This window comes from Pseudopipra pipra, chromosome 3 (assembly GCF_036250125.1).
Source record: "Pseudopipra pipra isolate bDixPip1 chromosome 3, bDixPip1.hap1, whole genome shotgun sequence".
Lineage (NCBI taxonomy): Eukaryota > Metazoa > Chordata > Aves > Passeriformes > Pipridae > Pseudopipra > Pseudopipra pipra.
The window spans coordinates 48,601,768-48,627,671 of NC_087551.1; the positions used below are offsets into that span (position 1 = coordinate 48,601,768).

Genomic DNA, 25,904 nt, shown 5'->3' on the forward strand with positions numbered 1-25,904 from the left:
CTAAATATTGGAGTTAAAATACACTTAAATATGCATGCATTTTACTTCAGTCTAAAATTCTTCTGTCCCTTTTAGGTCTTAAGTGAAGAGATGGAAGTACAGGGTGGCAAACTGGAATGGCTGAACAGAACTGAACCTGATGTACTTTTGGATAAAAATGTTGATCTTCAGGAAAAAGACCAACTTTCTGGTTGCTTGCAGTCCCTCAATGTGAGGTGGAACAAGGTGTGCATTTCTTGAGCACAGGGTACCTGAAGTTGAAAGGAGAGTGGTATATTTGGAATGATTATTTACCTTTTCATGTGTCTGTAGCATGTACATAAAATGACTTGAAAGCCACGCAAACATGAGCAGGAAATATACCCCAAACAATTTCTACGTGAAAACACTGGTGGGCATTTTTTCATCAGATTGAGTTATTTTAGTTAGCTTAGGGTTTTTTGTTGATTTTTTTTTCTTTCATATTGACTTTCTTTTAAAAGATTAATAAAAAGTATTTATCAGCTGGATCAAAAATATTTTGCTGATTTGAGTCAAACAGTAGTGTATTAACTTGAAATTGAGAGTTACAATAAATCTTTGCTGTATAGGAAAATGGTATGCTTGCAGCAGTTAAGAGGAAAACAAATGAAGCTGTGGTAAAGCTTAGTGAAAAAATATTATCAAATGTGTCTGGGATTCTTCCTGAGTATAACTACTGTAAATTAGAAACTCCTGTGTTCAATCTCGTTGGCAAGTATGTGACAAAAAACTCACTGGTTTTTTTTGTCAAGATTTTTTTTGTCAAGAAAATCTTGTCAAGAAACAAGATTTTTTTCAAGCAGAGTATGGAGATCCTAATGAGAAAGAATAGGATTATTTGAGATTATTTTATGGATCGTGGAGATAAGAATTTATTGGGGAAAGGGACTTTCTGATAGGTCAGGGAAAGAAAATGTGTTTTTTTGCCAACTCAGCCATGAAAATGGGGATTCCCCAACTGCTTTGTGTATTACATTTCCATCACTGCCTTTTAAAAATATTTAAAAAGCAATTAGCCACATTTGTCTTAACTACAATGCAGTTTAGTTGTAACATTTTTTCCTTTTTAAATTAATTCTCTATTTCTCTACTTTCATGTGACTGACTATAGATCATGGTTTGTATATCTTTTCTTCAAAGTATATTCAAATAATGAGTCATAGTTTTGGTGCTTAGACAGTAAAAAACATGTAAGCAACCTTTCTACATTTCATTTATTTATTTTCAATATTTAGGTATGACACTGGGATGTATTGAAAAAACCACTTTACTACCTCTTCGCATTTTTATTTTTTTTTTTAAAGAATACCTTCAAATATAATTGAAATATATCTGAGGCATGCCATTCTAACCTTCAATAAGAGATTACACTTTTGCTGTTAATGTAGGTTGTGTTACTGGTTTTGTTTCTCTCTGCTGGGCTGTAGGTGTTCAGAGAAGTGCCTGACAGAGTGAGAGAACTGGAGGCATTTGTTGGGCAGTCTCGTCTTGTTACACAAACAAAACCTTCTGGTGAGTGATCAGTCCTTCTACTCTGCTTAATTACATTCAGTTTAATCCTGTTTGCAGTCAGAAATAATCAAAAAACCCCTTCTCTATGAACTTAGACAAATGTAAATAAGACACGTTTGTAGAATGGCGCTCTACTGGGGGCTACCTTCACATTATTATGGGAGAGGGGGAATGTTTGGGTAGGGAAAAAATCACTCTACTGTTCACAATTGGGGAAGTCTTTTGGAGTTCCTGTAAGAGTTTTGAAACAGAGAAATGTTTTAGTAAAGCTTAGGCCTCCTCATAATGTACTAGGTACAGAGTAAAAACCAAAATAGCTGTGCTTGTCACAGCCTGGTTTCCTGTTGATTTGTGGTCATGCCTTTTAGTAATTAAGATCCACTAGGTGCTTTTCATACAGCTAATTATTTGTAAAGTACCTCCTGTGTGTAGATACTTTGCAGTCCTATAAATAAAAGCCATTCTGCATCTTTTGGCTCAGTTTGGGACACAGATGGGTCTTTCTCATCTGCTAGATTCCTGAATCTTTTAGGGAAGGTTCTCTGAATATATATTCTTGCATCAGACGCTGACACTGGCCATATTTTCAAGTTGTTGAATGCAGTTCAGAGGATACAGATTGTAAATAAAATACCCAGGTATCTGTTTTAGAAAACTAGATAAAAAAGCCCTTTTCTGAAAGGGCTTCAGTAAATTGACTCTATTTTGTTTTTAATTCAGCATCACTAAACAAAATTTAAAAGAGGCAAATCAATTTTTGTGTAATCCTTTCAAAGCCTTGATTCAGCTTGTTTTTCTTTCATACAAGGTGTTTGTTAGGTAAAGCTCCTAGGTTTCATTGTTTGAGGGAAGTGTGAAGTACTGATGATCCAGCTTGATGTAACTTAATGTTTCTTGGAAGTGGGACACAACTTCTGGAGTGAATTTTACTGTTCAGCTCATCCCTTACTTCTTTACAGTGTCAGATTAAAAAGGTAGAAAGGATGTGGCTGAACTTGTCAGGCTGAATAGGCGTCTGTCCCTTCTTCAGACAGTTTTGTATTGCCAAATCCATGAAGCACTTATTGTGGAAACTTGACTGACTTTGCTTGAGTGAATTCTGAACCGAGAGTGGTGAAGACCTTTCTGCTGCATAATAGAAAAGCGAGGAAGGCAATTTTAGACATCTATCTTGAAAGTATTGGGTTTCTTATGCTTAATAAGGGTCAGTTCCCTTTCGTGTCAAAGAGTATTTAGCTCTATTCTGTTAAATTTAATGTAATTTTGTCTTTGTGAGTTTTCATCTTGTTTGTTTTGAATTCACGCTGAATCATTTGGCTGAGTCTTTGGCATGCAATAAAGAAAAAAGAAAAGCCTTAAAGGGGCAAAAGGAACTTCTGATTACTTTGTTTCTGTTTGTTGAAGTACAATTTTTCCTGTGCTTTTCCTATAGATGCTATTGCATATTTATAGGAATTACAAAAAAATCCATGTAATTGCCAGAACTGCATGTGTGGCCATGACTTCTTTTTTTTTTTAACAGAACCCCTAAACTCTGTTTCAGATATCCAAAAGGTGGTGCTAGCATCTTCTTCATTGGAAATTCCTGTTCAGATGCAGCAGGCTTTGGAACTTTCTGCACCTGCTGATCTGGACAAAACTAGAAGTGAGCTGGCTGACTGGTTGGTATTGATTGACCAGATGCTCAAGTCAAACATAGTCACTGTGGGAAATACTGAAGAAATCAATCGGACTATTGCACGAATGAAAGTATGTGCTGTTGTGAAGGCTAGTAGAAAATTGTTTCACATTTTAATAGTTTTTATATTAAGTAAAGAAATTAAAAGCAATAACGTGTTTAAAAACGGGGGAAAAAAACACCTGACTGCAACAAAACGCATAACCTGAAAGTTGCACTTTAAGTGCTGTTATTACACTCTGTTTCCTGTTAATTCTTGTGTCCCTATGTGAGATAAGCACTGCTATTTTTTTGTTTAAAACAAAGAAAATGGAGACTACCTCCTGAAAAATGACACCTTTTGGGGATTTTATAGTTAACTTATATTGAAGACGTTGGGGCAGCATCATGATTGCTTGAAGGGTGACCTTTATGATTCACTCTTTATAGGTTTCTAATGAGTTTTGGTGTTAGACTAAACTGATTTCCAGAGACATGCTAAAATGATTAAAACTTGTAGCATAAATGCTTATGATGTCAGTGTTTGTTTCTGTTGATAGCTCATGCTATGCTGAGCCATGACCGAGGGCAGTATTTGTGAGATGTATGTAGCTGTTAAGGTTCATTTTATTTGACTTGATATCAATTAACATGAGTAACTGTAGAGTAGAAGCTGTAGGCTAAACAAGTGCTAAACTGATTTCGTGAATGTCTAACATAATTTGGAATTTGAAAGAATGTGAGGTACAGTATCTTTGGAAACACTTTCTTTTAACTGTGTAATATTTGTAATATGGGCTTCTGGCACATACCATAGTGAAATAACTGTGGTTTGTACATTATATAGTCTGATTGTTCCTTCCTGTCCTTTTCCTTCTCCATCTTCCCCCCCTCCGCTGCTGCCTCTCATATATATAAATGAGGAGAGCTTGGAAGGAGGAAAATAAGTTATGGAAGAGTGAAAAACAGACACTAGAAAATATTGTGCAATGACTGTGATAACTGTGTGGTTTGTACAGGTTAACTTCCACCTCTGGATTTTCAGTAACTGCAATTTAGAATATTTTTGCTTTTTAAAGCAGTGCTATAATACTGTAACAATTCAGGGTTTACAATAATGATAAGACCAGGCATATACTTGTGGAGACACATGTGTTTTTTTTAATTTACAAGTAATACAGGTTAAGTGAACTAAATTCTACTTTTTGGACTTAAATCATATCCTAATTCTCAACAGATAACAAATGCAGATATGGACCATCGTCACCCTCAGCTTGATTCTGTTTTTACATTGGCTCAGAATTTGAAAAATAAAACTTCTAGTGCAGACATGAGGACAGAAATCACAGAAAAAAGTAAGTTTCTTCATATCTTTTTTCTTAAATTCTTGATTTTGAGCCTAGCTGAAGTCGCCTTCCTTGGGAAAAAAAAGAAAACTTAGCAGTTAAGTGGCTTTCACTTAAACTGTCTAACGAAAATTCCTAGAACGAGAGTTGCCACTTGTTTTCTTGACGGGCCATTTTTTCAAGTTCAAGGGTAAATATTTTTGCTGGGATTTCAAAATATCTTGTAAACAATTTGAGAACTTGACAGCCACAGACCCAGGGATGAGAATTTTATTTATTGAGAAATGGAGCTAATAGTGTATCTTTATTTTTGTTGAGCTTTGAGGCACTGGACATTAAAAAAAAAACATGAATGTGTTGATTTAGGACAATAGCTTTGTGTCCGTACTTTGAAAATTGTTGGCTAAGAGCTAGTAGAGATTTTTAAGTCACTGACATGTACTTGAAAATTTAATTTCCGATTTAAAGGTCTCCACTTGCTTTGTAATGTATTTTACAGGTACTTAAGGAAAGAAACTTAGAACTGTAAAAATTTGAAACTAAGGGACAATCTCTTTTTTGAACTCTTAAGCTTTGAAGGTTGCTAAGATTAGAAAATTCATGCAGCAAGGAATACCACAGGAGTAAGAATGGAAAGATATATTTCCTTATGTTCTCCTCTGCAATGTAGTTTTCCTTTACTTATGTCTAGACGAATTTCTTTAGTGTCTATAAGACTTGATGGAGATGACAGGGTCAGATAGAAAGCCCACAGATGGATGGTTTTTCTGGAGGTCTGATGAGATGGCATCTGCTGTCTGAGGTTGACAGGACTGTGGACTGGTAGGGGGAGTAAGATTCAAGGAAGCAACTTAGTTTTGTAGTTGCTCAGAACTAAGGGTCAGGTGGAAACTTGAGGGGAGGAGAATAATAACCATGGGAGTTGGTCAACAAGGGGACATCTGGTCAGTCACAAAACATTCCTGATTCTTTGGAAAAACTGAAGAAGAAATAAAGGAACTGTATGTTGAAAATTTGTGTTCCCCTGTAGTCATGCCCATCCAAGGTGGGAAAAGAGAAGCTGTATATGCTGCTATAGATGAAGCTTTCAGTAGATACCCTAGATGTGTGCAAAGATTTTCTGTCTGTCATGCAACATGAAAAAAATGAAGGTTTTGTTGCTGCTGACATTTGTAAATAAGTTTACTTTTTGAAAAGTGAAGTTCAGGACTGCTTTAATGCACCTCATTGTTTAAACACTGAGTGGACTATACTGATGTCTGTGGAATATACAAACTTCTGTGAGTCTGCTGTATGTTGTTAGAGGAAGTTTAATTTCTCAAATAGTGAAAAACTGAGAAAAGCTTCCTTCTCTGGAACTTCCCTCTCAGTTGCCGCATGGTCACTGGGAATTGAAAAAACAGTCTCATTGGGAATTCTTTCCAGTCCATCTGCCTTTGATGTCAGACTGGTGCCCTTGACAACTTTTTCTATGAACTTAACCTATTGAATGCACTGAATCCTGAGACTGCCAAGAATTTAACTTTTTCTGTCCTGTTTTGCTGGAGATTGAAAAAAGGGTAGATACATCAGCAGTAGAGAGAAAGGTTAACCTGGCCATTAATAAGAAAAGGTATATGAAGAAGTATTCTTTCCATAATAATAATAATAATACTACGTAAACATAAAATATCCGTCTATTTCAACCAAGTTGCTGTTCTGGACAGCTATTTCTCAGGGCTATATTTTTTTTCCTTCCAGCTTTCTGAGAAGAGCCTAAGCACTTTGAGGCTTTTCTCTGCAGTTCATTAGCCAGCACACAGGGTGATAAGTCTTTTTTCCACTCCTGCTGTTTTTTGCTTTTGCTGTTTTGGTGAAACTACTGATCTCTCCCAGCAGCTGCTGGTTTCTTTTGACCATACTCTTTATCTAATATAGTAACATTTTTAAAAGTAAAAATCATGCTGTTATTTGCTGTTGGGTTACTGAAGCTTTCTTTTAAGTTCTTCTTCAGCATGACCTATATCATGCCTGAAAATTAATCCAGAAGCTACCTGTGGGTTGAAATTGATGAATCTATATTGCGCAGATTATTAGGTTTGTCCACCAGTAATATTTGCTCTGACAAGTGGACTTTGCTGCCACAGTCTTTGAAAGCTTTGTGAAACTAAACAGAATATTGTTGAATGTATTAAAGTTAAGAGATTTTCTGAAGCAGATCAAGCATAATGGCTTTGTATAATTGCAAAAAGTTAAAAAAATGTAAAATTCACTTAAATGGTTTTAACTTAAGCACAACCTTTGGCATTTTTACTTTATGGAAAGTTGAAGTGACTTGAGTGTCAAGAGCGTTAGTTTTCTCATAAAATTGCATACTTACTGTTAACATAAATACATTGGATGTCTCGCATACCTCTTGCTGCTCAGCATACAGAGAAATCCATTTAGGTTTTTTTGGTTTTGCTTTTTTGCATTTACTTTTTTCACACATTCTTTTTTATCACATTCTTTAGTGATATAATTTGTTCCCTGTACCTGTCATGACAGGTAATAGGGAAACCTGTTTCTGCCTCTATAAACTTTCAAGTAATACACTTTTTTTATGATCTGTACGTATTCAGGAAAAGATATGATGCAATGCATTTTTGTCCAAAGACAGATTCACTGCTTTTTGTGATGCACTCTTTTTTGTTCTAGACCCTTATGTTATCTTTTTAACTCCTTGTTTATTAAAGGCTAAAGTGTGTTTATCCGTCATCTAACGTAACTATTTATTGAGAGAGGAATGGGATACTTGAAGGAAATGGGATGTGATCAATAAGTTCTCTGTTCTGCTGTGTCATCTACATAAGCCTGTAGAAACCCGTGGTGGAATTAAATTGCCGAAGTAGGTTGTTGCTGGAATGTTTCTGCCTTGGCCAGAATTGTAGTACACGTGGCACTAGAATGCCTTCAACACACAGTAGTCTGGAATATTTAATCCAAGCTATCCAAGTATTTATTTACTTGTTTATTTGGCCTGGTTTAAATTACAGATGCACAAAGAGGACTTGCTGGTCCTATCACCCTAAAATTGTGCTCCTTGGAGCCCTGCTGCTGTCATATCTCTGCAGTGCAGCTGCAGCATACTTGCTTCCCACATGTGTGTACTTAAAAAGTAAAATAATGCGTTTGAAATGTTCCAGAAATAATAATTGTTACCTGTCTGCTGACCTGCTTAAAAAAGAGGAATCCAAAGACACCTGCATTTTTCATTGCTTCTGTAAATATGTGAACTACACGGTGAACTAAAATACTGAGTATGAAAACTACTGTATTTGAAAATGAGTTATAGTATTGCCTTTTGTCCCAAGAATTGTATGTATGGCTACTTGTTCATTTGCCTCATTTTTTTCATGTTCTGTATTGTCCTACACAGTGGAGAAACTGAAGAACCAGTGGGACAGTACCCAGCACGGTGTGGAAAGGCGGCAGCAGCAACTGAAGCATATGCTGGCTGACAGCATGCAGTGGCATGAGCAGAGGCAAGAAATGGAGCACCTCATGGAGCAGTGTGAGATCCGTCTGCGCATGCTCCTGCAGGCCCCGAAGGAGATGCTTGCCAGACAGATTTCAGAGAACAAAGTAAGACCACTTACATGTATCTTTTTCCAGACCAGATTCCTCAGTCTGTGTAATGCTCCTGGATTCAATTGATGAGTGAATGTACAATTTAGTTGTAGCACTGCTTTGGCAATTCTGCCTCTTTTTGAGTGTGATATATTCTAAATTGTCTGTATTTTTCAATATATTAGAATATATTAAAGAATCACATTCTGGCAGGGAAACAGGTGGCATGTGTGCATGTGTGTGTTTGAAAGCTTAGTTGAAATGAGTATAGTGCAGCATCAAATAAATGTTATTATGCAAAAAGCTTGAACCCTAGACCAATTAAAGTTTAATGATACAGCCACAGAATTTACTTCATAGAAATCTGTTAACAGTAGTTTAGTAAATCTGCTATTTAAAGTCATCCTGAATTTTGCTTCTCATGGGTGCCATTCTTTTTTTTTTTTTTTTGATCCCATACAATCTTTAATGCTTTTTATATCACAGCAAACATGCTGTGATAAATCCGTAAATCTAGTATCCTTTGTCCTGGTGGCTCTCAGAAAAAGGGCAGGCAAGGGTAGCACAGTATGAGAACTAAAGAAACAAATCAGCAAGGAGAGGCTCTTATTAGTGCAGTATTTAAAACAGAGCTATAATAAAGTTTAAAAAAGCATATGTGTATATGTGTATGTGTAGACACATTCAGGAAGGGGTGCAGCTGGGTGTGGAAAGAGGAAAAGGGTATTGTGAGAATTCCTTACCAATCCATAACTCTTACAGTAAACAATGAAGTTGAGTGTTTTTCATTTTCTATCTTTACCTGAACAGGGCATTAGGAAAGAACTATTAGGTGTGATTTGCTTTCCTAAGTGAAAGCAGGCCCATGCCCAAACATATAGTACAGAGGCCAAAAGATGCAACTGGACATTTACATGCAAATATTTTTTTCAGTTAGAAATAATCTTGGATTCATCATAATGTCAAGTCAAGGCACATTATAAGTATCCTGCCACAATAACCAAACACATTTAATGGGTTTTCTTAACTTAAAACAAAAAGAAAAAACATAAAAGAATGAAATCAAATGCTGCACATTTCATTTACGCCACTTTTAGGTGCCACTTATCATAATATAAATTTATTCATGCTACACAAAATATGAAAATGTTTTTATTTCTGTTGCCAGTAAAATATAGAAGAAGATTTTTCTAACCTTTGGCAATTCTGGCAAATATAACTTCTCCCCACCTATTTGTGTTTTGATTAGTTCATTATCAGGACACTTAATATCTGTAGATTTTCTCTTTAAGATTTTTCTTAAAGATGAAAAATATGCCCATTTTGCTTAAAAAAAAAAAAGGCAAACCCAAGAGGCTTACAATATGATAAAATGGATAATACGAAAAATACTATGATTTTTATTTTTATCTGTCTCATTCTGGAATATCTTTTTAGCTTTTAGTACAGGATTTGCATAGAGGTGACATCACGGTAGCAGCATTCAATGATCTTTCTAATAAATTACTTCGAGAGTATCGTGATGATGACTCAAGGAAAGTGAAGGAAACCACTGACCAAATGAACGCTTGTTGGGTTAATCTGAACCAAAGGTAATTACAGTGTTTCACTCTGCGTAGCAGTTTGTGTCTTAAATTTTCATTCAGTGTATACATGTATATTGCAGTTTCTTTTCTGCTCTGCCGAAGCATTTAGTGCTACTGTGCATAATTAGTCAATTACAGTCAAGGTCTTTTGATGGTTGAAATTCCCACAGTTCACCATGGAAGACTTCTGTATGACTTCCCATTTATGTGACTTTTTTTTTTTTTAAGAGGGAAAAGAAGGTATTTCTCATGTTTAGTTTCAAGTTTGCCTGTGGCTATTATTCTCTAAGTGTTTTTGAAGAGTTCCTCTCTTGTTCATTATGTATACTCTATATATTTGTAGTTTGTTGCTGTCCTTTCTTTTAATAAGGCTGTAAGTATTCAGCTTGATCTTCCAATGCATTAATTCATTATGGCTTTTCATCTAATAGACACTTTCCCTGAATGGGACTGCGCTTTGGGTTCCTGACCGTGGTGCTTCCAGCGCTCTCATCTAGAAAATAGTCGAGCTGTCAGAACTAAAACTTAGTTGAAACTTCTTTCTATTAATCCTCTATTTAAGATGCATCTGCAGATATGTCTTAATGAAAATGAGGTATTTTCCTATGCATAAATTTTTCATGCAAGGTAATGTAATCTCTGCAGAAATGCTTTTTAGTATTTGATATTGATAGACAATTGACATTGAAAATAGTGTCTGGCTCTGCAGCTTAAAAGACTATGTGCTTTGTGGTTAGAGGGGCAGAGGACAAAACTGGTCCTGTTTATGTGGGAATGGGGAAGATGATAGTCAAAGTCTGTATATGTGTCTGTGTGCTTGTAAAAGGATGGGATGTCAGTTAAAGGAATGAAAATCCTAGGTAGTAAAGCTACTGAAGTTCATGTTACCTCTTGAGGAGTGAGAGGAGTAGAACTTTATAGAATTGTGGAATCATAGAATGGTTTGGGTTGGAAGGGACCTTAAAGTTTATCCAGTTCCAACCCCCCTGCCATGGACAGACACACCTTCCACTAGGCCAGGTTGCTCATAGCCCCATCTAGCCTGGCCTTTGAACACTTCCTGAGATGGAGCATCCACCGCTTCTCCTATGCCAGTGCTCCAGCAGTCTCACAGTAAAGAATTTTTTCCTAATATCTAATCTAAACTTGCCCCGTTGAGTTTAGAGCCATTATTTCTTGTCATATCCCTACATACCCTTGTAAAAGTCCTACTCCATCTTTCCTGTTGGCCCCTTTCAGGTTCGTAAGGCTGCTGTAAGGTCCTCTGAGAGCTTTCTCTTCTTCAGGCTGAACAACCCCAACTCTCTCAACTTGTCTTCGTAGGAGAGGTGCTTAAGACCTCAGATTATCTTTGTGGCTCTCTTCTGGATCTGTTTCAACAGATCCATGTCCTTCTTATGAAGGAGCTGGATGCAGTACTCCAGATGGGGTCTCATAAGAATGGATTGGAGGGACAGAATCACTTTCCTCAACCTACTGGCCACACTCCTTTTGATGCAGCCTAGGACACGGTTGGCTTTCTGGGCTGCAGGTGCACATTGCCAGCAAGACACTCCCAAGTCGTTCTCCTCAGGACTATTCTGAGTAAGTAGGTAATGAAGGAAGCAGAGTAGAATGTCTTTTCACCCTTCTTTGCGGAAAAATGGTGTTTCTGTTATGCTGTGTTTTGGATGTGGCCAGTTGTTTCCTAGTTATTTAGAAGGTGAAGGAAAACAACTCCTTGTTGGATTAGTATTGACAGTAGACTACAACTCTATAGTAGTTTCATTCACATTCAGACTTCGCAGTGTTTCGGCTAGAAGGTGACCAGAAAGAAGAGCTCCTGCCTGAAAGCCTCTAATTATTTTTGAATCTGCTTAAAGTCTAGAATAATAAGCTATTGTGTTTTGTGTATAACTGAAGCTCCTCAATTATCACTATGGCTACTGTTTTGCAGTCTGCAGCCTGGGGAAGGTAAATGTCTCCTTTGTTTTTTAACTAGTGCCAGAATGTAAAGGAGAACTCTCAGAGCCAGTGGGTAGCCAGAGTGTGGAGTAGATCTGAGTAGAATTAAAAGGGGGGAATGTGCAGTGGAAGCATATTTTCAAGAGGATGAAGGCTTTTATACTTGCTTTAAATGCAAGAAATAGAAATAATAGTGACAATGCTTACTTATTGTGGCAGATGTTGGGTCATACAGAAGTTATATGTGGAGCACACATGGCTTCTATAAGAACATATCTCTATTTATAGCATAATGCTTTAAAAAAACAGTTTGTTCTCGTAGTTGGAGGTTGTGGAAGAGGTCCTTAGTAACATCACTTGGGAAAATTGCAGTCCTGAATAGCACAAGAACGTTACCAGGAAGACTGTAGCCATGGCATGTAAAGTTGAAGGAGCTTATTTTAAAACTGTTGGCATTAAGAGATTGAAGCTCCCCAGCTTGACATTGTGTAAATTGGATACTTTGCCCAGTGGCTATTTATGTTCTATTTTTATACTTTAAGGTGAAACTATAGTCGTTCTATGTGTTTGTGCTGCCTTAGTAATGGATTATACTTGCTGTTCTGTCTCAGATGTTAGTTTCTGAATTTGTTTTGATCACACACTTGTATGCATTGCAGATTTTTAGTTTAAATCTGAAAAAAGTAATTGGGTGGAACAGAAACCTGAAACAGAGCCATGAAAACTTAAATAATAGTTACAACTTTCTTTTTCTTGGACTGTCTTTGCTAATAGAATCTGTTTAGGGTTTTCTCTGCTACCCCTGTGTTAAGTTATCTGCATTTGAAAATAGTTCTTCAGCTTCTTCTCACATTTATTTCTTGCATTCTGAAAGGACCCTCCATCTTTTGAGGCTGCTCCAATTGTATTAGAATGATTTGAAAATCTGAGACATCTTTTTATAGCATGGGGTAGTTGTTGATCTGCAGCACAGAATTCTGTTTTTTATTTTATGTTTGAGGCCTTTACTGGAAGGCAGTGAAAGTATTTGTATCTGCTCTGTAAAAGTGTTGCTCGCTACTGCTATACATGTCCTCTTTAAAGACATACATGTAATCTTGGAACATTAGTTTTAAATCTGTATGTATTTAGTGAAAGAATAGTTTTTTAGCTTTAATTCAGATGCATGACAATGTATATGTAATGGGACTGTAATAGGATTTCATTCTTTCCTTGAAGTTCAACCAAGCGGAAAGTTTGAGAAATTAAAACTTTAGGCTGAAGACAATATTCTTCAATGGATGTTATTATCCGTGAAGTTCCAGTTGTCTCAATTCCCATCTAGTACATCAGTACTTAAACTTAGAGATCTGGGTCACTTAGTGTTTCATCCTTTGGGGCTTTTCTTTTTCTTTGAAGGTCACTTTTATCACCAGTCTGTTCTTTCTGTTATCAATCCTGTTCTTCCACCTTTGGCCTTAACCCCCTGCTAGAGAAGAAAAACCCTGCAGAGGGAGAGGGTTTTGAAGTTAGAGCTCATAACTGCTTTTACTTTGTTTTTCTCACAGTTCCTTGGTGTGCTCTAATTTTTTAGCTCGTGCTTGTTATCTTTTCTAGGCAATATCTGTCAAAATATTTGTAATCTCTAGCATGCTATTTATTATTTTTCTTGAGAGTGCCTGAAGCATTCCAGAGCTCCAAGTGAGAAGCAAGAATGAAGGCTTCCTAGTCTTTTGCTAGTAGCAAAACTTGGGCAAACATGAGGTCAGGAATGATTCTTAGTGTCTTATTTTGGTGACTTAAGACTTAAGCTCTTAAAGTAAAGGTTGCAACACTGTCTTTTTGCAAGAAAATTCAGTTGGTTATGCTAATACTTAGGAATGTAAGCCTGGCAGAATTGGGGTTGCATGAGATTTTCTCATGGTCCTTGAAGAAAAACAGCTTTTCCTTGCATCTGTCTTTTCTGATGTGCTAGTAAACCAGGATACCTTCTTTGATATGTCATCCTGAATGGTGCTAAACACCAACAGCTTCTTTTCTAAAAGGAATATTTTAACTAGTTCTGAAATTCACAGTTCCGAACAGTGATTCCTTAATACTGCTGAGCAATACTTTTGCCACAGCATGGCAAGGAGGTAAGAAAGCTGAAGGAGATGGAAGGAGGCAGAAGACACAAGTTTGGGCCTGTCTGGAGAAACATGGAAATATCAAATACTGAGTGTTTCAGCCTTGTCTTACTTGAAATTAAAGATCAATTTAGCCCTGGAATGTTCGTGCTTGATGTGAAAATGAAATTGAACTTTCTGCTTATTTAGCAGCAGCATTCTAGCTGTTAGCTCTGTTAGGGGTTTCTGTACAGTGCGCTAGTGTGGGAAAGCTTGTTTCTTTTGTCTTAATTTTGGGAAAAAGAATGCTGCAGAATAACAGCCTCAAATGGATGAAATTTAGTTTGTCATGCTTTAATTAATGTTGCTAATCAGAACCTTTAAAATTGCTGACTATAATAGTTTTCCCTCAGTTTCATGTCAACGACAAGGAAACAACTGTTATGCAGAAGTGTAATGTGATTTTTTTTTTTCTAGGAACTCGTTTTGAAGTTGCTGATCAACAATATAATTAAAACATTTTAAATTATCTCATTACATATTAGAAAAATCCCCTTACAGACACAAACTTTTGTGTTTGCACCAACACAGTCTTTTGGATGATCGAAAATTTGGACTATATTCTGCCAGTCTTTGTTTAGATTCAAGTATGTTGAGCATGGCTTGACTGTTATGATGGCAGTGTATTATGCTATTTGAGTGACAGTGTCAAAAGTCTTGTCTTCTAGCAGAGAGAACCAGGTATTTGACTTTTCATCCCTTAGCACTTCTAAGAATTTATGTGACTGTTTCTGCTCATTGTAAAAGAGGAAACAAAAATCCCCCAAACTCTCAGTGCTTCTATTCCATGTGATTTTTGTAGTTGGGAAAAACATTCACACTTTTCACACATGGGAATAACACTTCTACCATTTGGGTTAGCATAAGTCCATGATGTTAATACTCTAAAAGGAAAATCTAGGTTTTTAATGAATAACTTAGTTTGCTCTGCATCTTTTTAAAAAGGTCTGCAACTTGTATAACCAGTCCAGAACATCTGTGGGTAGCTATAGATATAATAACCAGAGAAACAGTGATAGAAATAAAGCAAGCTGTACAGATATATAGTTTATTACTAGAGATATCTTTCAGATTTCCTTTCAGTAGTTTAGTTATGACGTATATAATGCTGTATGTTATGGGGCAATATTCTGACACTTGTCTTGTTTTCAGAGCTGTTGATAGGCAGAATTTCTTGGAGACAGAGCTGAAGACATTACAGGCCTCACACAAGGACCTGGAGAGCTTCCTCAAGTGGCTTCAAGAGGCAGAGACGACAGTTAATGTTCTGGCAGATGCATCCCATCGTGAGAACACTGCTCAGGACAGTGCCTGCATAAGGGAACTCAGAAAGCAGATGCAGGTAAGAAACTAAATACTGCTGTTATTCATGCCTTTTTTCAATGGCAAGTGTTATAAAGGAAAGCTGTGTACTAGGGTAGGGAAAGCAGCCTGTTGAAAGGTGTTTAAAAAACAGTATTTTAGAAGTCAGACATATGAAGGAAGCAGATTTTTCTTCCTAAGGTTTGAAGCACATATTTTTGTGTACATCTGTGGCACTGAGGGCTCTTAAACGTCCTTGGAGGGTGACTGTATTCAGAAAGTGCATGCTTGATTAAACCAAGTCATGTTGTGGGATTGTCCAACCAAACAGTTTAATCTACTTCCCTCCAAGTAAAGCCCTCCTGGGCTGCACTGTCTCCTATTTCTGCCTGCCACTTTCCTCTTGCTCTTCTAGCAATCCAAGAAGTTGTTGTACTTGGGTTGACTCCTCTCCCTCTCCTTCTGCCCAGCAGCTCCACAGCTGGCTTTCCTTCTTGTACAGGCCACAGACTGGAAACCTGAGAAAAATGACTGAGGAGTCTGACACCACTTATTAAATCTTGCACTCTGGGTTTGGAGTAATGTCATCTGTGATCTAAGTGGGTTTGAACAGTTTATAATGAAAAAAGGATTTGCTTTTAGTAGTGCTGTTAATCCGAACATATCTGAGCTGAATTTAAATGAAACAAGACTGTTTGAAGTATCTGATAGCAAGCTGTTCTCATTAATCATAGTGAAGAGCACAATGTATTGTGGAAACTTGGATCTGTTGAAGATGGCATGTCACTCACCAATGTTTATATGATTCTTGTCAGTCAGGTAACTCATCTGTAGAGATGTGGTGAAATGCTGAGACTAGTCTGTAGTGGCAACACCTAGAAATTAATATTATACTTTCTACTGGCACCCGTCCCCCCAACTACTAATGTAGTGGAGGTGGAAGACCTAAAACGGGGCACAGGAAGCTACCAACGGAAGGCAGTGTTGTGTGTAAATAGACTTATTTCTGCATTACCATGCATTTTGTGTAGTCAATCACACCAAGATAAAACCAATATATCTTGTTGTTTTTTTTTTTTATTGGTTGGTTAGTTGGTTTTCTGTTGGCTCTATGCAGCTGTGAAGCGCTGTGGATATGGAATATTGTTTACTATTCTTTGTTGTCCTGCATTCTGGTTAAAATTGCCAGAGTTGTGTTGTGTGATAGGGGAGAACTGTTGGGCAAGACTTCTGGCTGTGTGGAGAAGGTCCATATCCAGCTCTTGACTGTGCGTGTTGTCCTGGTTTATAATCATTGAGAAGGTAGATAGAGATGCTTCGGACATGGCCTCTTCCTTTTCAGCATCCCATTACCTGGTATTGTCCATATTTTTCCGTGACTCTATGCTTCTACACACTGTGCACATGAAGCATGATCACTTAACTTAGCCGTGCCCTTACATTATATTGTAAGCTTTTTCTAGCTACCCCAGAAAGCATCAGACTATCATAGCATAGTGTTTTCCAAAATGAACTTTGACTCCTACCATCTTAATAATCTTACTTTAAATATCACTGAAGACATTCATACCATGAAAATGGCAAACACTCCAAAATCAATGTTTCTGTTTTTAAATATTTGTTGAACTTCTGAAAACAAAACAAAGCTCTAATGTCTTGCTGCACCTTAAAAAATCAAGCCCACTCCCTTGCAAGTTCTTTCCATGTTGAGTGGTATAAAATAACAATGGTTGTTCTCTTGGTGCTTTGTTGAATATGTAAAGAAGTTTCTTTTACATGGTTTTAAGAAGAATGCAGGGCTTGTGGCTTTCTCTGCTCTGTGTAAAGGTGCCTCTGCCCCCGAGGCCTGTGCATTAAGTAAAACTTTACTATGAGTTTAAGGTGTGATAAATTATAGGTAAAAAGTGCTGAACCTAGACAAAATATAATGAATTTGTTGTTGTTGCTGTTGTTACATGTCATGCGTTTTCAAAATAGGATCGTCTGTTAAACCAGCATCTGTGAATGCGTGGGAGGACTCCCTCCATTACATTTTGGGGCTAACTTGTTTGCTGGCAGCTCAAGCCACTCTACATCAGTCATCTGGGCACTGAAGGCTTGTTTTGCCTTCCATTGTGGTGTCTAAGGCTAGCAACAGTACTATGCAAATAATGCAAACTTTGAGTCTGGTAGCAATTTATTTTTGAAAAGGAGAAAATCCATAATTGTGTCATAAGTCTTGTCCGTTCATTATCTCAGTATCTAAATGGTTCCATTCAGGTTAATGCCAAAACATTCCAGTCTGCATTGGAAAATGTTTAGCATGAAAGAGGTTAAAACCTAATTTGAAGCAAGATGCCAAAACTAAACTAGGAAATAGTCGGATGGGTTCCTGGGTCAATGTGGGATGTCCTGGGCCTACAGATGTGAAGGTGTTTGAAATAATTTGAAAGTTTTGTTTTATTGCAAATAAAAATCAACATGACTAGTGGTGTGCAGTTTTTCTCACTGCTGGATTCAAACTTGTATATTAACTGGGAAGGACAAAAGCAGAAGTGAAGAAAAGCAGATGTGGACTGTGGGTTCTATCTTATACAGAAGAGCCTTGAGCTCTTGGACAGTCGTTTCTGAATGCCTTGTTGGTTTTGGACTTGTGCTGCTTCATAGGTTTTCTTAAAAGGTGTTTGGTAACAGGATATCAGATGATAATGGTAGGTTAGAGCTGTTAGGTTAAAGGAACAGATTTGTGGTGGGAGGGAAGAGCAGATGTAAGCCAGGAGCAATGATGTAGAAGGGAATGGTTCAAATGAGTGGTGGAGAGGAAGAAGGCAAGTGTGGCAAAGTGGAGAATACAGATGGTAAGATTTTTATATGCAGAAGAGAATGAAGGCTCTCTTTCCTCAAAATGATGTTGTCATTGATGCTGGACAGATCAAGAACAAAACAGAGTACAGGTAAACGGGGTTTACCTGTGGAGTGGTAGAAACATTGATTCAGTCTTAAAAATGAAAAGGTTGTCTTAGCAGAACTGGATGGGAAGAGTTTTCAAATGTCCTGTATGCAGAACCTGCACCTTGCATCAATCACATTGGTAGGAAAGTGCCTTAGAAGAGGCAGACCAGTGTATAATGCACTAAGCTCTGCATTATTTTGGGTCATATGAACTTGTCAGGATAGCTGTTGCCTCCCTGTGTGCTTGAAATGCGTACGTACCTCTTCATGTGGCAATATGCACATTAAATAATATGACTTGTGGTGTCTTACCACTTACTGTGTTGATAATGGCCTCCCTGAACCTTTGCTACAGCAGCCCCTCTGATATAGGTGTAAAGTAGATTCATCTTAGCACCTTTGGAAGCAATAAGGAGTAGATGGCTCTGGTTACACTGCCATATCATCACACCACATATCACAACACTATGTGTTGGCTGTGTTGCATTGTGGGTGCCTCACCAGTAGCAAAACACTTCCATGCTCCTGAGTGTCCTGATGCCATCCTTAGATGGCTTAAATTAGCTCAGTTGGTTAGAGCATGTTGCTAATAACAGCAGTGTCGTGGGTTTGACCCTGGTACAAACTATTCACTTAGGAGTTGGACTCAAAGATCCTTGTGGGTCCCTTCCAACTCAGAATACTTGGCGGTTCTGATAAGAAATAATTCCGCTTTATCATGGGAAAAACATCAAAATTATGTTAGCTCTTTGAAATTCAAGGACGACTAGAGAAAGGGGTGATAATGTGACTGTATGCTTTTACTTTGTCAAAACCCTGTTCTTTCTTGTCTGAAGTCGTTCAGGAAAACATTTAATTGGAAATGGCTCCTGAAAAACATTCGTTCTTTCTGGTGCAAGTGATAATCCTTTGAGATCCCTTTTACTAAATCAGCCTTAAGAGAGTTTTCATAGAGAAACCTCTAGCAAAGAGGTTTTTTACCCCCTGTGTTTTTTTCCTTTTGCATTGGGTAATCTAGTTTTGAGAAACGCCTATGTGATTTATTATTCTTTAATGTATGGCTGATATAATTAGGGCAGGTATCCCTGTGCTCCTCTCTCAAGATTTATAACACAATCTGTTATTCACTCACTCTACAGCTCTGCCAGAGCTGCATTCAGTCTGAGAACGAGAGCATCCTTTTCCAGAGTGAGGGAGCAAATGCTCAGTCTGCTGACAGAAAGCAGCTACTACAGAAGAACAACTGTTGTGATACACTGGAGCCGTCTTCCTGAAGGAATTCTTTTTTTGTTCCTGCAGCTTTCAGGCTTAAATTAATAACCTTTTTCTGGCTATTTAGTGCACTCCTTAACAGTAGCAGACGCTCGGCTGCTCAACTTCATTTGCCCTCTGTAAAAGCAGAGCTGAGCAGTACCGGTTAGAAGAACCTGTGAAGGGTGTTATTTTTTTGCATTTGTTTTGTGGGGTTATTTTTGGAGACCAACTTATGCTATATCAATCTCCTTTGCCTTTGAAACGTATAAAGCCTGTAGCTTGCAAAAGCAGTCCTGGAAGAGAGCATGCTCAGAAAGCTGGCAAATCATTGTCCAGTGACCGGGAGGAAATGATAGTTGCTCTTCATTTATAATGCAAATTCTGAGGTGTCTTCAGAAGTGTGGCAAACTTAAAATGATGGCTGTGGTGAGAACCTCTCTGCAGAAAGTTGTGGTGTTGTTGCATCGTTTACAGAGGATGGCAGTTTCTTCTCCCCGCTACCAGAAGCTTTGTAAGGTAAGAAATGTAAGCCCTAAATCTCGAGTGTGTGTAATGCTAACTGTGTTGTCTTTCCGAGATAAAAAGAAAAGAAAGTAAGCATGGGATGAGTGTGAAAAGTATCTAGGCTATCTAGTGTGTTTTTAAGCCTGCCGTGCTCCTGTGTGTGTTTTGTTGAAGAATGCAATAAAAGAAAAAAAACAACCAAAACCCTTCTGTTTGTCAGAGTGATATTTAAAAAAAAAAAAAAGTATTCTCTTGCCCACCATGTAAGTGTCTGGAAGGAAATTGTTATATTCAGTTTTTTTTTTTTTTTTTTTTAGTTACTACCACTTCTCCTTTTCCATGGGACTTAGTTAATTCTTGGTAAATGTGATACTTTAACTCCTGTTTAGCCATTATGTACAATAGCTGTGTTTTTCCATGCCCAGTGTTTTTTTTCTTTTGAAATTTATGAAACTTTTAATTAGGAATGAGTTCAGCAGACTAATATGCAGCCATTAAATTCTGACTTCACCTATAGAGTTCTTTTGGAATAAAAAAATCAGGAAAAGTTGGAGGAAAAGCATGTTGACATAGGCTAGCACTTACTGGTATTTTTGATGGTACCTATTTTGGTGGCCGGTGGTTTCTACTTCCAGCAAGACTGTATTTATGTTTTGGTTTTTTTCACAGGTTCAGTAGTTCTGAACTTTAGTACTGTGGTGATAATCTAGAATACCTAGTAAAATTCACTTTTCAAAGTAGTTTGATTGCTCACAAGATTAAAATAAAAATAAAATAAATTTCAAACTGGTCTGCAAAGTCCATGGATTAATACTGCTGCGGTGTTGATGCCTCTGTGGTCATACTGTGATATTATTATTACACTTTAATATAACGATCCTGTCTTGAAACTTTGCAAAATTATAAAATTTGAGAGGTCTTCAGCTGTATGTGTACTGATGTATCCTAGTAGAAATTCTGTTTGTCTGCCTTTTAACTTGTTTTTCTATTCTTACTGCTTATAATATATTAAAACTGCTTGTGTTTTTTTTTGATGAAAATATCTGTGTTTTGCATCCAAGGTTTGTGAGAACCAAAGTGCATGATCATGTCTTGTTCTGATGAGAAAGCAAAGCCACTGTAACTCATCATACTTGCTTCAATCTGAAATGTACTTTCATATAAAAATTTCATCAAGTTAAAGAGATCCCATCTCTGTGGTAGGGTTTGGAAGTAAGGAATGAGTATCATGCGTTATCTGGTTCATAATAGTGAAGCTTGTAGAGTAAGTTCTGGCATATGGGGAAAACATTGTCTTCAAATGGCTGTTTTAGTGTGCTTCTGTTTACAAAGCTGTACTAAGAGCTGTATCTTCATTATGAAGAATGATAGTAGTTTGTGTACATACAAGCTATTTTAACAAACATTCCTCAGATGTTCTTGTCTATCAGTTCTGCCATTAAACATCCTGTTTGCTTTTGTGAATAAAGCAAATGTTTATTTATTTAGTGTAAAGACATGGGTTATAATTGCCTATTTAGTCACATTGTTGTGTATAAACTTGTTTGTAAAATGTTTGTCAAACAACTATTTAGTGACTCTTACAGTAATAATTATTTGCTAATTAGCCTAAGAGCCTAGTAAATGCTTGCATACTTAATATGTTGAGTTTAAATCCTCCCAAAGGGTAGTAAAATTTTTTTCTAAAAGGCTGTTATTAAAATACATTTTCTGATTGAGAACCCATGCAGTGATAGCCTTGGGAATGACACATTGCTTGAAATTATACATTGTAAGTCTTTCTGCTTGTTAAAAAGTCGTGTAGATTAGTGTTTTCAGATGTCTGTGCTCAGTTTACTGAAAGCAGAATTGTTGGTCTGCCTGTAGAGTTAAATCAGACACTGATGGGGGGGGGGGGGGAAGAAAAGAAATGGTTTACAATCCCAGTCACTTCCAGCAGGTGTCAATGTAAGGCAATGATATATGGAAGTCTGGTGATGGAAATGTTAATGCTTAGATGAGAAAATGTATGGAAATTACTAAAAGCAACCATGACAGCATGTCAGGAAGGATTTCTTGTAGTGCTCTGTATACTCCTGTCTTCAGAATGTCAGAAGTTTGTACATGTCATGTGAACTCACTGGATATGCTAATATAGTTCAGATCTGCTGAAGAGTAACTATTTACTATAGAGTATATGAATTATTGTGTTATGTCCAGGGTAGATGCTTCATGAAATAGCATCTAAACGTTTCATATGAAGTGTTCTCTGAAGCATAACAGAGGGCCAATGAAATAAACATTTAAAAAGTGCCAATGAAATATTTAAGACAAATTCTTGAAGTTTATTGTTTGTTTTAAACTGTACTGTTTATAAAAGAATAAGCAAGGCTTTATTATTGAACTGTACTGGAGAAACTCATAATGGTTCCTCTTAGAAACCTCACACAGAACAGCACTCAGCATTCATAGTCTTCATTTTGCAAATTTCTTTAAAGCAGAAACAAAAATAAACACTTTTGTGTGTTACAGCATTGCTAAAAAACAGGAAATCCAAAGTTTAGGATATTTCTTCTGTTGCTGCATTTTCTTTCACTAATTTCTTTGTACCAAGGTGAGTTCTGTCAGATAGACCTTTTTACTGGTATTGCTATTTGATTCTTTTCTCCTGAAATTAGTGGCATACCACGGCAAAATGTCTGTGCTTAGTGTTGTGTTGTCAGTGTGTAATAAGTTTTGCTGGATTGTTTTTAGCAGCTTTGTTTCATAACTGTTTTGTAAGATTTTGATGCTGACAGTGAACAACCAGAAAACTGGTATAGGCTGTCATGTGCTATGTGTTCTTGTAATTGTCCCTAAAGAATGTCTTTTATTAGTTATATACAACTAACTCAGACTGGAATGAATTTATAACAGAAAAGATCATGGTAAGGTACAAATTGGTAGATTTCTTCAGAGAGACCAGAGCAACAATATTACTTATGAAAATGAAGTAGAAAATTGTGAAACTTTCTCTAACTTCCCTGACAGAAGTTAAAGAATAGTGCATCTCTGTCAGACAACTAAATGTTTACTTTGAAATATGTATCCTGCTTGTGGAATTCGACTGTGATATTTCTGAAACACATTCAGGGACTGAACCATTCATCCACTGGAAAACAGGCTGAGGAACATAGCTAGTAGCTGAGATAGTATTTTCTCATTTTTGTCTCACTTTTCTGATGAATCTTGGAGAAGAACCCTCTTTATAAATAAATAAATATTCAACCTCCTTCATATAAAAATCCTTGAAGTCTCAAACCCGATCCAACGTGAGTCTTCACTCTTTAAGTGATATGTGGTAACTTGAGTGAGTTCCTGACTACCTCAGCTATGATGAGAAATGCTTCATTAGAAATACATGTGGTTCTTTTTTAAAAATACATAACTTAAAATACAATTTTCTCATTTTATACTGATGTTTTGTTTTGTTTGTGTGGGTTTTTTTTCTTTTTTTTTTTTTTTTTATGGCTAGTGTTACATTGACAAACTGCAGGAAGTTAAAAGCACAGTGAATGCTGGGGTCAGAATCCTTTTTTTGCTGTGATATTGGTGATGCATTCCAAAAGACATTTACATTATGTTGAATTTTGAGAGTAGCAACAACAGCTCTGTTCCTATGAAATTTTGAAAAAATGTGAAGGTCATGGCGGTAGGGCAAAAAAAGGCATGAAAGGCTAGGTCGAGAAATGGATAGGTCAATCCTGGTTCAAATGAATTCCACAAAGTTAAATTTTCTGATGTTTGCTTGACTTCACGTTGGTTTAGAAAATAAATCCTTGGCACTTGATCACATTCAGGTATAAAATACAGATAATCAAGTGTGGATGAGGAGAAACAGCGACGTAGTACATTCATTGGACAACAGAAGTGAGAACAAAAGTTAAATTTGGAAACATGTCCTGAAGTAGGCTACTGTATTAAGCACGTTGTTGGTTGGAAAATGAAGCAGTGTCTCTGTCGTCAAAAGCGTTGCTAAATTATGCAGACAGTTTCTTTTTTTAGATGAGAAAGTTAAGTCCAGACTGCTTGATATGGTTCTAGTTGTATAGGGACATTCTAATTAGATTTTGATCTACAAAAAAAAGCCTTATGGAGGGAGGAGGCCAGAATTAAAGGGAGCCTTGGATAATAATGTTCCCTGATTGTGATTGTAGAAGGGCTTTTGACACAGTCTCTCACAGTCAAATTGGGGATATACGGACAAGATAGATGGGCCAAAAGGTAGGAAGAGAACTGTCTGGACCATTTGTGTTCCTCAAGGGTTGGAACTGAGAGTGGTACTGTTTAGCATTGTTATGAATCCAAACAATGAGACAGAGTGCACCTTCAGCAGGTTTGTGAATTATGTTAGACTATGAAGGAACAGTTCTGTTCCAATTACTTGGGGCCCCAAGTTAGAGGAATGGGCTGACAGGAACCCAATAAAGTTTAAAAAAAGAAAAAAAAAAGGGGGGCAAAAAGACCCCAAAGCAAACTCTTGCACCTGAGAAGGAGTAACCCAATGCATTAGTACAAGCTGTGTGAGAGGGTTCATAGCCAGATAGGGAGCAGTGTTTATTTTTGTCTACTTAGCAATCAGGAGGTCATGTCCAGAATACCATTGGTTGCAGTGCTTGGGGGCTGGATCACATGATTTAGGAGTCATGGTGCAGGGAAACAGACTTCAGTTAGTTTGCAGGAGAGAAGGCTCCAGGGATATCCAGCTGCTGTCACTGCCTACCTGCTGGATTGTTATTATAGAAGATGGAGCCAGTCTCCTTCCCTGTGGAAGGAAAGAGGTGGTGGGAGCAAGCTGCAGCATGGGAGTTGGGTGTAAGGGCTACAGCAAGTGTAGCTGAGCACTGGAGTGGGCTGCCCAAAGAGGTTGTTTTATTTCCATCTCCAGAGCTATTAACAGTTGTAGTGGATAAGGCCCTTAGCAGCCAGACCTAGCTTTGAAATTGGTTCCTGGAGTTGGCAGGAGGTTTGACCTCCAGAGATCTTTCCAACTCCAATTTTCTATGATTCTCTGTGTTAGTGCCGTATTAGCTTATGAGTGAAGAATAAAATAGTCAAAACGCTAGTGCAGCAGTTTTCAGCTGTGACTGGGTTGCCCACTTCCTATCAAAAGGAACTTCACGTTTTTACCCCATGTGAAAAATTCTTACAACTCTGCTGAATTTTGATTTAAATCTGGGCCTGCTATGAGTCTGCTGTACAGCCACAGTATGTATTCATTTGCAAATCCTTTTGCTGTAGTCTGACTTCAATAGTAACAATGCAGTACAGTCAGGCATTTGGTGCATATCTGAATTTTGTGCCTGTGATGAGAAGGCATATTAATATAGCGTAAAACTTTGTCAGCTAACATTCCCCTCACTCTTGCATTTTCAGATGATGTTTTCAGAACTCAAACAGAAGACAGAAAGGTTGTGCACATCTTAAATGAGGAGGCTGACCTAAATAAAACCGCTTTGTTTTCTCATTTGTCTAATTAGGATCAGTGCCAATAAAACTGCATAATAAATGGGTGCGTTATTGTAACCCCTTTCTTAAAGAAGTCTCTGCTCTCCAGTACTCTATGTATCAAGTTTTTCTAGAAATAAAGTTGTTTCTTTAAGGTGAAAAGGAAAAACAAAATGGGAGAGAACATAAAGCTTCATAATTTTAGTGTTCTTAAGTGCTGCACCAATCATTCCTATTTGCAAGCAAAATGCAGCTTAACAGAAGATAAGATGGGTTCTAGAATAAAGCTTTTTTTTTAAACGGAATTTCAGTAGTATTGTGGAAGGGAGGAAAGGAGAGAGGAGATGAGAGAAATATTTCAGGGCATGCTTTTAGAATCCTCTTACATTTATTTAAAGTCATGTCTGGTTTTTGAGCTGAAAATATTTTGCTATTGCAGCAAAAATGAAAACGAATCTAAAACATGGGGTAGTTCTATTAAAGCATAAATGTGGGATTAATGGGAAAATTGACTTCCATGAACTTCACATGTTTACAGGAGCTGGATTGATATTTGATATGAGACCCTCTTACCGTAGTATTTTACCACAGTGCTTTTTGATTGCTGGCATTTTTCAGAGAGCAGTTTTTTCCCTTCTTTCTCCTAGGG

At 37.2% G+C, this 25,904-nt stretch overlaps 1 protein-coding gene across 5 annotated transcripts in view; it reads left to right on the forward strand.

The window, feature by feature from the left end:
• Positions 1-25,904, forward strand: part of UTRN (utrophin) — a 369,967-nt gene that overhangs the window by 146,272 nt on the left and 197,791 nt on the right. For 4 of the 5 annotated variants that reach the window (XM_064649024.1, XM_064649025.1, XM_064649023.1 and 1 more), the window contains 7 exons: positions 76-225; positions 1,449-1,533; positions 3,077-3,282; positions 4,428-4,545; positions 7,934-8,139; positions 9,562-9,716; positions 14,951-15,140. In XM_064649024.1, coding sequence (XP_064505094.1) covers positions 76-225; positions 1,449-1,533; positions 3,077-3,282; positions 4,428-4,545; positions 7,934-8,139; positions 9,562-9,716; positions 14,951-15,140 — 1,110 coding nt within the window. Of the gene's footprint in view, positions 1-75; positions 226-1,448; positions 1,534-3,076; positions 3,283-4,427; positions 4,546-7,933; positions 8,140-9,561; positions 9,717-14,950; positions 15,141-19,086; positions 19,802-25,904 lie in introns of those variants that run through there. The other variant, XM_064649027.1, reaches the window with a different exon arrangement.